At 36.1% G+C, this 13,271-nt stretch overlaps 1 protein-coding gene across 2 annotated transcripts in view; it reads left to right on the top strand.

Moving 5' to 3' along the window:
• CWC27 (CWC27 spliceosome associated cyclophilin) overlaps positions 1–13,271 on the top strand; it is a 290,308-nt gene that overhangs the window by 232,934 nt on the left and 44,103 nt on the right. For both annotated transcript variants that reach the window (XM_002744915.7, XM_008992001.5), the window contains exon 13: positions 4,210–4,313. In XM_002744915.7, coding sequence (XP_002744961.1) covers positions 4,210–4,313 — 104 coding nt within the window. The remainder of the gene's footprint in view (positions 1–4,209; positions 4,314–13,271) is intronic.

Here is a 13,271-nt window from a genome sequence, read left to right as displayed (position 1 = left end):
TAAACAAGCAATACCAGTTAAAGAGGGTGAGCACTTTGAAAGGGTAGGTACAGGAAACTATGGAGGTGTGTAGCAGGGGGACCTAACATGGCCTAAGAATTTGGGAAGGCCTTCCTAAGGAAATGATTTGTCAGCTGAACTTCGAAGGTTGTGTAGGAGACAGCCAGGTAGAGACAGCGTATGGCTAGACAAAAGGAACAGTATGTGCATGAGAAGTCTTTGACCTCTTTGCAGATAACTAAAAAATATTAAATATGACTGTAACGTAAACTAAGAGGAGAAAGATGAAGCTGAAAAGGTAAGCAAAAATAAGTTCGTACGATGTATTTTTGAACCATGTCAAGGAGTTTAGAATTTATCTTAAAGACCATGGGAACCATAAACAGAAGAAAGTTATATGATTTCACTTTCAGGAAGATTTCTCTAACTGGGCTGCAGTATGGAGATTGGACTGGATATAGGACAAACAGAGGCACAGGGCCCAGTTGGGAGACTCTTGTGTTAGATATGCATAAACAGAGTGTGCCAAGATTGGGCCCCTTCAGCATAGCTTCTACATTCTGGGAAGGCTCTCACTGCACTGAAGAGCCTTCCTGGAAGTAGTTGGCTATTCATTCCTTCAGCAAAAGCCATAACTCAATAGTTCCCCTGCAGATGCCAATCAAAATGCCTCCTTGCAGATCCTGTCTTCTTCACACTATAATAAATGTGTCCCATTATCTTTGTGATTTTTTTTTTCTGTCCAGAATCTTCTCTTCCTTTATAATACAGCAGGAGGAAGTCAGTCCAATCTTAAATATAGAAGAAGCTAAAACTGGCCAAGAGGATGTTTTTTGTTTGCCACAGTCTCCCCTCTTTGAGCAAATGCCAAAACTGCCTTATTAACTGGCTCTGAAAACAAACTGCCTTGCCACTTTTAACTCAAAGAGAAAGATCCAGGTCTAGTATAATTTTCTAGGAAGTTTTAAAATTTCATTCCATTAAGATGTCTTTTTTTGTTTTCATTTTTCTTTATGCTTTTAAAAAAGACAATTCCACGTGTGCTAACGTCCATCACTAAAAATTAATAGGGGCCAGGCATGGTGGCTCACCCTTGTAATCCCAGGACACCAGCCTAGGCAACATAGGGAGACCCCATCTCCACAGCAAAAAAAAAAAAAAAAAATAGCTGGGCATGGTGGAAGACATCCGAAATACTCGGAATTCTGAGGCAGGAGGATCACTTGAGCCTAGTAGGTTGACACTGTAGTGAGCCATGGTTGCACCATTGCACTCCAGCCTGGGTGGGTGACAGAATGAGACTCTATCTCTTAAAAAAAATATTGATAGGGTTTACCTTTAAGTTGTGTTATATTAGTCCATTTTCAAACTGCTGATAAGACATACCCAAAAGTAGGAAGAAAAAGACTTTTGACTTACAGTTCCACATGGCTGAGGAGGTCTCACAATCATAGTGGAGGGTGAAAGGCATTTCTTACGTGGCAGTGGCAAGAGAGAATGATGAAGAAGCAAAAGCAGAAACCCCTGATGAACCCATCAGATCTTGTGAGACTTATTCACTATCACGAGAATAGCATGGGAAAGACCAACCCCCATAATTCAATTACCTCCCACTGGCTCCCTCCCACAACACATGGGAATTCTGGGAGTTACAATTCAAGTTGAGATTTGGGTGGAGACACAGCCAGACCATATCATATAGATTAAATAGACAGATATGGAGATACATATTTATGTAATAGTTGATGTAGATATAGATACAGATATATAAACACACACACACACACACAGCCTTGAAGTATATTTACCAAAATGTTAACAGTGGTTATTCTGAGGGGTGGGAGAATAGTTATTTTACTTCTATTTTCCAATGTTTTTACAGTAACTCATTTTCTTGTTAATAAGCAAATACAATAAGAATTTCTAAACAATGGAGTATTTTTAATGAATAAGGCTTAAAAACAAGAGATGCTTTATCTGTTAACATTGCTTGACGAGTTTAATTCTACAATATCTACTCTAAAAATAGTTAAAATATCTAAATGCTAACATTCTAGGCAACCCTTAGAATGCCTATGATGATATTCTGTAGGAACTTATGAATTTTCCCCAAAACTCACCTCATTCAGTAGCTATGCTAATGTGTGTATTTTTAGCTGTTGTCTATGTGTGCATTAAATTTTGCAGAAAAGTAGGAGATGCTTTTTACTATCATTTGTTAAGCAATAACCAACTAACTTTTTCTTGCAGTTAATTTGGCACCATTTGTCTTTATTAAGCTTGGGTTCTAGACTGCCCAGAGCTACTTAACTTTTTCATAAACTGTGATCTTATTGATAATGTCTAGATAAATTCTGGAGCTTAGGGATGTTTTGTGACTCTTTACCAGTTATTCATATGTTGAACTGTCACACATCTTTTTCCTTGTGAAATGTGAGGATTTCAATATTGAATTCAACATACCAAAATCTTGATTAGGCCCTTGATTTCTCAGACAGGTAGTATTTTATCCCATTTCACAGTGATGTACTCCATAAATCTGTCAAAAGAAAAACCATTTTCTAGCTTCTGTTGTCTGCTCAAATTCTGGAGTCGACTGTTAAGATCTAGGAGATAGTGTGATTACAAAATTGTAGCCACTTGCTTCTTCTTGCCCATGGAGAGCATAGGAGCCAAACAAGAATTCACAGTAATGTTCCCCTTACACACACACTTTTAAAAAATATATACTCAACACAATATTTGTATTCATCTTTCACTTAGCAATAGAATACAATGTTTCATGTATATAATTTTAATAACAATAGCATATTTATAATTTTAAATAACAATAGAATAGTTAGGCCAGGCACAGTGGCTCACACCTGTAATCCCAGGACTTTGGGAGGCCAAGGTGGGCAGATCACTTGAGGTCAGGAGTTGGAGACCAGCCTATACAATATGGTGAAACCCGTCTTTACTAAAAATACAAAAAAATTAGCTGGGTTTGGTGGCACATGCCTGTAGTTCTACTTGGTAGTCTGAGGCAGGAGAATCACTAGAACCTGGCAGGCGGAGGTTGCAGTCAACCGAGATTGTGCCATTGCACTACATCCTGGGCCTCACAGCGAGACTCCATCTCAAAAAAATAAAAACTAAAAAAATAGCATATTTATTGCTTTTTCTAAATTTTTTAATGTGTTTTATTGCATGCTTTTTACTAAATTTATCTAGTTTCTTACTGATAGACATTTAGCATGTTTTCATTTTCCATTTGTGTGAATAATGCTGCAGTGTACATCTTGTACATAAGCCATTTTCTGTGTTTCACATTATTTTTCTATAGTCCCAGGATTGGAATTACTCAATCAGAGGGAATGATTATCTTAAAATTTCCAATACGTATCAACAGCTTTCTAAAGATGTTCTAATTTACTCATTTTCCATCATTTAATATGTTCGTTCTACCTTCCCAATATTGATATTTTTATAATACTATCAAATAATACTATTTATTTTTTTGTTTTTGACTTCACATAACAGTGAATTACCTTTCTGTGAATTACCTTTCTCTCTTATAGACACCAAAATCTTAACTATAAATAAGCATAAATTTTTTATTTTATTTTATTTTATTTATTTAGAGACAGAATCTCACTCTGTTACCCACACTGGAGTGCAGTGGCACAATCATAGGTCACTACAGTCTGAAACTCCTAGCTAGGCTCAAGGGATCCTCCTGCATCAGTCTTCATAGTACCTAAGACAACAGATGCACATCACCACATCTCGCTTTTTTTTTTTTGGTGATGGAGTCTCACTGCGTTACCCCTGCTGGTCTCGAGGTCTTGCACTCTTAGGCTCAAAAGATCCTCCCACCTTGGCCTCCCAACGTGCTGAGACATGAACCAATGCACCAGGCAAAACATGTATTTTTAAAAGTTGAGTCTTCTGTCTTCTACATAAGCAAATTTTTGTTTCCCAAATCAGAAAATAGTTACTTGTCTCTGAGAGGAAATGTCAGTGCAAATCCAAACAGAACAATGTCAGAGTTTGTTAACGTCACTATTGCAGCGTAAAGGTAATTTTATTCTTTTCATTCAAAAGCAAACATTTATCTAAGTGTTTTACATCTAAATAGGATACTTCCTTTTCTACCAAACGTAAGCATCTCTTTGAAAATTATATTTATCTTTATCAGAAAACTTAGCAGTCTAATTGTTATTTCAGACTCTTGCACTGCTGAACCAGTTTAAATCTAAACTCACTCAAGCAATTGCTGAAATGCCTGAAAATGACACTCCTGAAACAGAAGTCGAAGATGATGAAGGATGGTAAGGGCTTTGATTTCTTTATATTAACCATGAACAAATAGGCTCAGAGCAGAGACACTACTATGACATTTACACTATATCATTCTTTTGTTTTCAGACTTTACCATCACCATTATAGGACCTTGGCAACTTTTGACTTTATTTCAGTTCAATATAAAGTAAAATAAATAAATGCACCAAGCACTAAAGAAACAAGCATTTATTAAGCACTTGGTATGGTTTAACATTGTGCTAACTAGTGAAAAATGCACAAGAAATTATCCCAGCTCTAAATAACTTTCTAATATTGTGGAAAAGATGAGACTCACATTAAACAACTGGAAAACAACCTTAGAAAACAATAAATCAATAATTTCTTACATTTTCCCACAGACATTTTAGAACTCAGTTATCTATTTCATAATCCTACTAACTTCCTCTTCAAAGTTATGATCTACAAGATCCTAGCAACTCGTACATAGTTAATTTTATTTTTATCTTTGGATATTTTTCAGCTTTTTAAGACACTGATAAGAAATAAAATAATGACATGTACATGTCTTTTGCTTAGAACTTTATCCTATACTGGCAAAAAAAAAGGGGCGGGGGATAAAAATTGTGTGTTTTTCCTTATCACAACCCTCTGTCCTCAAGTTGACTTCACATGCAGTGTATTAGGCCTCCCCACACCTAACTGCCTCCACCTCCCACTACACCCTGGCTCAGCCACATTGCTGCAAGCAAGCCAGTGTATCACCCCCTACACATGACTCACCCTCTGGAGACTCTGAACCATCACATGTGCCATTACCCCAACCCAGAATCATAGCCACAGTTCTCTCTGCCAAACAACGTCGCCCGTTTCAAAACTCTGTTCAACACTCTCATCCTCCAGGAAACCAGTCAGCAAGATTTGTTGAACACTCACAAATCTAGAGGGTGGAGGAAGGAGGGCTGGAACACACATTTAAAAAGACATAAAAACACTTATTAAGAAAACATTCAAACACGTAAGACTCTGCAACTGTGTATAATTTTAATCAAAAGGTCTGAGGGCATGATGATTTGAATCGAATGAATCCTATCTAACCTAGACCCTGAAAGCACTTGTCTATTTCTCAATTTATAGTTTTCATATGATGTGGGTTATAATCTACTTCTCTTTTAATAGGTTTTTGTAAGATTCTACATCTCTTTTCATAGGTTTCTATTACTTAGATGTATTTGTTGATACTTAAATTCAAAGTTGCTTGAAGGCAGAAGCTGGCTCCTTCCATAGTTTGGTGTCAGAGGCAATGACTCAGTGAATGTTGATTGACCCATAGAGATAAATGCACATTGTACAGAATTTTTTTGTTTTATATGACTGAACAGGTTTAGTGTGTGTGTGTGTGTGTGTGTGTGTGTGTGTGTGTGTGTGTGTGTTTTGTTTTTTATTCCTTGAATGTCTCGACATCTCTTTCAAATGTTTTGGGTTCAGCCACCACACAAAAAATGTTTTGCCAAGTTCTCTTTCCTTTATTTTTGAATCCATATGCATTTTTAAAGGAAATATTACCCATGTGTTTCTGATTCATTTACACTTAACTCATCAAGATAGTGTTTTGTAAGAGGAGTTTGATGCCCAATAAGTTTTTTTAACCTTTTTATAAGCCATTTAAGTCTTTTTTATTGAACAGGAAAGTCACCAACAAATTCAAACCCCAGAAGTTTCATTCGAAACTCATAACCCACAGGATTCAAATTTGCTTTCAACTTGGCAAGACCATTTAACTTCTCGAGGTTCTTCCTAGCCCCTTAGTTCAATATTCTCTCATTTTGAATTCCTCATTAGTTTCAGATACCAATGATTTATTTTTAAAAGTGCCGTTACTGTTTTTGATGGATTTGATTATACAATCAATTTTCTGGCTAACATTCTCATTTAGAAACTTTAAAAATGGGGACACTTCACTGGACATGGGGGAAAAAAATCACTGGTCAATGATGTTAGCTAATTTTCCATTGGGAAAAAAAATGGTGAAGAAGTGGGAAACAAGTTAAAGGAACCAGTAGCATGTCTTCGAGGGGCTCCTTTCTGCTTTCAATTGCAGTCTCCTAAACAGAAAGTCAGAGCTGTACCCTATGCTCCTCCAGAATTTTTTTGGTATTTGTTTTATTTAACATCTAACAAAAATGCCTTTCATGTTTAAGGCACTATGCAGAATCAGATAGTATATATAGGGGCCTTATGAAATGCTTTTTTATTGCAATTTAGACCTTTGGACTTTGTAACCTGATAAGCAACAACATCACTTCTGTTCAGTTTAGCTTTCTTGAGTCTCTGGTGATTTAGATCCTCTCTCATAAAGTGTATTCTTCTCAGGAAAGGAGTCTTATATTAAAAATGATTTATAACAAATATTATGAGTGCATGGCATGTGCATGTGTGTTATGCATAAATTACATGGTTCCCAGACTCTTTTGTAGGTCACGGTTGCCACTTTTCTAAGAAGTGAAAGTCAGCCAGTGTGCTGTACTGCACTGTCAGGGTCTGTTATCTGAGGTAAAATGATTGCTTCTAAGACGTTTTTATGTGTCCGCATGAGTGGCCACACATTGAGGGATCATTTTCATTTTCTGTCAAGATAGAAACCATTACCAATTTGTTATGTTTTCTTTTACTTGGCAAACTATTCTATTCGCATTTTTGGCTGAGCTGCTGTATTGGCATGGTATACAACAGACATTTGGGTACCATTCAGCAGCGTTACACTTTTTATGCAAAAAGAAAAAAAAAAGCAGGGGAGGGAGAGAAAGAAAAGAAATATGATTCTATTGTAAACAGTGCGTATGGTGTTTGAAAATTATTCCCAGATTTCACGGTCTAACAAGGCATTTAAAGAAGTATTATTAGTAGATCTAAACTGAAATACATGACAGAAATTTTTTGCTTAGAATTACTAGGATTCCTCCTTTGTTCAGATATATACTGCCAATATTTGATAAGACCAAATATTGGTATTATCTGATGGTACCAGAGTGGTCTCTTTGTCACTATATTCCTTAGTCCCACACTATCACAGACTCATATGCCTATAGAACTCCACTTCAAGCACGGATTTTATGAAACCGATTAGACACATGGCAGGAGGCACTTGCCCGGCAATTCATATGACCATATGGATGAAGTCCATATGCCAGTTTGCATTTGGTTAGATGAAGCTTGGTGAGCTCCCAAAAAAGTTTTGAGAAAGATAGCCACCTGCTCCTCACACAACAAAATTGGCATTTCTAAGTAGAGGAGAAAAATTAAATCTATGTCAATAGGCTTTGATCTAACAGACATTAACTCTTCACTATTATGTTTCATTGAAAATTCTTTCCAGATTGTTAAATCTAAGATTAACTTAGAACATACAGCACATATACATGATAAAATAATAAACAATATAATGGTCCGTCTGCCTTATTCCCTCTTCTTTCTCTCCCCTCCATCACTTTATTTCATAGTGCATACAGTATTTACTATTATAAAAATTTGAAAAACACTAACAATTGCATGGTTGCCTCAAGGAAATATTTTACTGATTATTATCTAATTAAAAGAGGCTCACTGTGGTTGGGCTCACGACTGTAATCTCAGAGCTTTGGGAGACCGAGGCAGGTGGATCACCTGAGGTCAGAAGTTCGAGACCAACCTGGCCAACATGGCAAAACCCCGACTCCACTAAAAATAGAAAAATTAGCCTGGCATAGTGGTGGGCACCTGTAGTCCCGGCTACTTTGGAGGCTAAGGCAGTAGAATTGCTTGAATCCAGGAGGCAGAGGTTGCCAAGAGTAAGCCAAGATCATACCACTGCACTCTAGCCTGGGTGACAGAGCAAGACTCCGACTCAAAAAAAAAAAAAAAAAAAACGGGTCCCAGGCAGCAGAATCACTTGAACCTGGGAGGGGGAGGTTTCAGTGAACCAAAATCACACCACTGCACTCCAGCCTGGGTGACAGAGCAAGACTCTTGTCTAAAAAAAAAAAAAAAAAAAAAAAATAGAGGCTGAAGCAGCAGAATCGCTTAAACCCAGGAGCCTGGAAGGTGGAGGTTGTAGTGAGCCAAGACCATGCCATTGCACTCCAGCCTGGGCAACAAGAGCAAAACTTTGTCTCAAAAAAAAAAAAAAAGATATTCACTTGAGAAAAATCAAAATTCAGACACCCTCAAAGGAGATAAATAAAAATTACATATGATCCCAAACTCAAAGATAAATACTGTTAATTTATATGTATCAATTTATATATTTATGCTATTTACAGCAAATATGTGAAAGCATATTTTTATACATGTTATTTTATATATGTCCAGGTATTTCTATGCACATACATATTTTAAACAGAAGTTAGATCATATAGTACTACAGGTTTATGACCTTCTTTTTTTCCCTCAGCAATATACAGTGACTATTTCTCCTTATCATATGTAATTTTACATAATTATCTTTTGTATTATGACCATCATATTTCACTATATGATGAACCACAAATTTACTTGACCATGTTGTTGAATATTTAAACAGTGCTGTAACATCCTTGTTTTTATGTCATTGCCTGTTTTCTTCGGATAAATTTCTAAAACTGGAATTGCTTACTCAGTGAGTATACATGTTGACTTCTGCTAAATATTTTCAAATGGCTCTCACAAACTGTCTTTCCAATTTGTACTCCGAAGTAAATATAATTTAAGACTTGCCTTTAGGGTTGTTAGAATCTCAAGAATTAATTAAGGTTCCTTAAAGTGCTTAGTGAAAGAGAATAACATTTTAGAAGATATGCTTTGCCTTTGTAAATTTTTTAAAAATACAAACAGCGTGGTTGATTTTTGTTTTTTATAAAACTATACAAGTTTCAACTTCACTTCTCTTCTTAGAAGACTTATCTCTAAATAGTCTTGTTCTTGGTTCTGAAAAATTCTCCTTCTAAGATAACCTTATGGGTTAAAGCTTCTGGATATGGATTTTTTTTTTCAGTTTTATTATTGCACTTTGGCTAGTGGTAAAAATCAGTTTTAGCCATCAGTCAGACAATGTTTCTGCTAGAGATTGAAGTTCTAAGAACTAAGATTTGGCTTGAAGAAGTTTTAAAACTTTCCTTTGGAGTTAGCATAGTGCAGAAGCAACAAGTACCAGCTGTCTGTATCAAAAACAGTGAAATCTTAATTAAACAGATGTAAAAAAAGAGATTATTGACTTTTAGACCCAGTCAGACCTCATTATAAGATACCATGAAAGAGCATTGTTTTATCTCATTGCTTATACTAGCAAAGCTTTCAACACCTTTTATATGTAGTTCATACAGTAATTTGTGTATAGTTTAGTCATATCTTCAATGAAGAGTACAATGACAACAAATGAATTTTGTAGGTTTTTTTGTGGGGTTTTGTTTTTTTTTTTTTGTCAATCAATGAGAGCTTGTAACGTTGCTCAGGTTGGCCTTGAACTCATGGACTCGCCTCCTCAAGCGCCAGGACAACTGGCCAGAGCCACCACGGCCCCCTGAATTTTGTTTTTATGAGACAGAGTCTCACTCTGTTACCCAAGCTGGAATGCACTGGTACAATCAAGGCTCACTGCAGCCTCAAAGTTCCAGGCTCAAGTGATCCTCCACTTCAGCCTCCCAAGTAGCTAAGACCACAGGCATACACCACCATACTCAGCTAATTTCCTTTTATTATTTTTTTGTAAAGATAGCATCTCACTGTGTTGCCCAGGCTAATCTTGAACTACTGGCCTTAAATGATCCTCCCATTTCAGCCTCCCAATGTTGGGAGAATATTTCAATTATTTTCTATTTCATTCAAACAGAACATTGCCAAGCATGGGCAATAGGTTATATAGATGAACAAAACAGCTGTAAGGGTGGAGACTGTGAAAATCATGAAGGCCCAAGTTAGCTAAATGAACTTAGCCAACTTCACCCTTTAGGCAGTGGAGCTCCAATTATTGGTCTCTGGACCCTTTACCCCAGGGGTCCCCAGCCCCAGACTGCAGACTGATACTGTTCTATGGCCTGTTAGGAACTGAGCTGCAAAGCAGGCGGTAAGCCACAGGCAAGTGAGCATTACTGCCTGAGCTCCACCTTCTGTCACATCAATGGTGGCATTAGATTTTCATAAGGGTACAAACCCTGTTGTGAACTACACCTGTGAGGGATCTAGGTTGAGTGCTCATTATGAGAATCTAATGCCTGATGGTCTGAAATGGAACAGTTTCATCCTGAAAATAACCCCCCTCCCTACCCTCTTCATGGAAAATTTGTCTTTCATGGAACTGGTCCCTGGTGCCAAAAAGGTTGGGGACCATTGCTTTACACTCTTAAAAATTCCTGAGAACTCTGGAGAGCTTTTGTTCATGTGGAGTGTATCTATCAATAGCATGTTATAAACAACATACTTTTATAAAAAATAATTATACTTGCAAAACAAAAAATGTAGTTTTAAGGGTGGTATTGTTTTACATTTTTTTGTAAATCTCTGAAGTCTGGCATGATAGGAGTGTATCTGCTTTACTCTGTTTTATTTCACACTTCATGTATTCTCTGAAAAATTCTTCTTTACACTCATGACTGGATAAAATGAATAACACAAATAAGTGTCTTAGTATTCATACAAAAATGAATCCTTGCAGACACAGGGATCCCCAAGTCACACTTTGAGAACCACTGAGACACTGAACATTGTGTGTATAATAATGGTCCTTTTTAAATCACAGCTTATGACCCAATCTGTAGGTTCTGGGAAGCTTTTTTCCAGGTCCCAGTTTGTGATCCTTGTTCTTAAGTAGAAGCAACATGGTACTTTCTGAAATAAATGTGCCTGTCTTCACTGGCCTAGGCCTGCTATAAGAGTCCTAACTGTTCCCCCCATCAGCCCTTTTCTGGCCCTTAGCTGTTTTGAAGTGATATGTGACATGGCATTTAGTTTTACAGTCTTGTTTACTTTTCTAAATTTTTTCTCACAAAGTAGTATTTAAATATATTCTTTTACTTTTTTTTTTTTTTTTTTTGAGACTGAGTTTTGCTCTTGTTGCCCAGGCTGGAGTCCAGTGGCACGAGCTTGGCTCACTGCAACTTCTGCCTCCCAGGTTCAAGTGATTCCTGTGCCTCAGAATCCCAACTAAGTGGGACTACAGGCACACACCAACAATTCTGGCTAATTTTTTGTATTTTTAGTAGAGATAGGATTTTACCATGTTGGTCAGGTTGGTCTCGAACTCCTGACCTCCAGTGATCTGCCCACCTCGGCCTCCTAAAGTACTGGAATTACAGATGTGAAAAAAACTACAGACCACACCTGGCCTTTATTCTTTTTCGTTCTTATATTTGTACCTAGCCTCTTCAAATCACTAATGTCCTACTTATTCCAAGTGTTTCACATGCACTTGACTCTATAGGGTAGGTATTATTTGTTATCTTTATTTACATGTGAAAGAACTGAGGCGAAGTGAAGTTAAATAATTTATCTGCTTTTTGGTCCTCATAGTACTGTATCCAGTGTCTGGTTCATAATAGGCTTTAAAAAATATATCTGTTGATTTTATGTGCATCAAGATCTGTCCTGTGGAAAATAACAATTGGCTATGTACCATACTGTTACCACTGGTTAGCTGGAGATGCAGGTGGGAGGACAACAGGTACAAATGGGCGTGGAAAGAAGATATCATCAACTTCTTTAAATGTCTTTCAATTACTTCACTTGTTACAATGAGCAATCAGTAGTAATTTTTAATCTATCCGGTACTTGTTTGCCTTCTGTATTTTCTTTTTGATGCAATGTCTGTTCAAGTCTTTTGCCTACTTGGGAATTAGATTTGATTTCTTACAATGGAGTTTCAAGAGTTCTCTGTATAATCTACATCCAAGTCCTTTTTGGGATATGTTATTTGCAAGTTCTTTATCAGATATGTGATTTTTCTCCAACAGTATAGTGTTATTTTCAAATTTTATTGTTTCTCTTTTAAATTGTCTTTTGTTTATTACTTTTATTTTATCAATACTGTCTTTCACAAAGCAAAATATTTAACATTGATTAAGTCCAGTTGATTGATTGATTTTTCTCTTATGGGTTATGCTTTTGATGTTATGTCTAAGAATTCTTTGTCCAACCTAAAGTCACACAGATTTTCTCCTAAGTTTTCTTTTAAACATTTTATAGTTTTACATTTTACAATTAGATCTATTATTAGTTTTGAATAAATCCTTGTATAAGGTATGAAGTTTAGGTTAAGGTTCATTTTCTTCATATGGATGTCCAATTATTCCATATGAAGAAAAGACTTTGAACTGATTTTGCAATTTTGTCAAACACAGTTGGCTATATTAATATGGGTCTTTTCTTGGACTCTCTATTCTGTTTCATCAATCTGTGTCTTTATCCTTTCATCAATACCACATTTTCTTGATTACAACAGATTTACAGTAAATTTTGAAATGACTCCTCCAACTCTCTTCTTGGATTTCTTCAAAATTGCATTTTTAGAATCAGTTTGTCTATTTCTAACAAAAAAATTCTGCTGAGATTTTTATTTAAATTTTATGTTTATTGATCAGTCTGAGGAGAATTGACATCTTTACTATGTTTTAGTTTTCCAGTCTATAAACGTGGTTATGTCTCTCCATTCATTTAGGTCCCCTTTGATTTGTTTCATCAGCATTTTATAGTTGTTAGCAGTATCCTACACATGTGTTTTTGAATTTAAAACCATTTCATTGTTTTGGGAGCTGTTATAAACAGTATTTTTTTTGTTTTGGTTTGCAATTATTTGTCACTGTTATACAGAAATATGACTGATTTTTGTTTGTTGGCCTTGTATCCTGCAATATTGTTAAACTCACTAGTTCTAGGTTTTTGGATTTTTTTGGTTGTTGTCTTGTTTTGTATACAGGCAGTTTTATTTCCTTCTTTGTACTCTGAAGGACATTTATATATTTAATTATTTATTTTTGCTCTAC

The sequence above is a fragment of the Callithrix jacchus genome, chromosome 2 (genome assembly GCF_049354715.1).
Source record: "Callithrix jacchus isolate 240 chromosome 2, calJac240_pri, whole genome shotgun sequence".
Taxonomy (NCBI): Eukaryota; Metazoa; Chordata; class Mammalia; order Primates; family Cebidae; genus Callithrix; species Callithrix jacchus.
The sequence above is the reverse complement of the archived record's forward strand: the minus strand, read 5'-3'. Positions and strand labels throughout refer to the sequence as shown.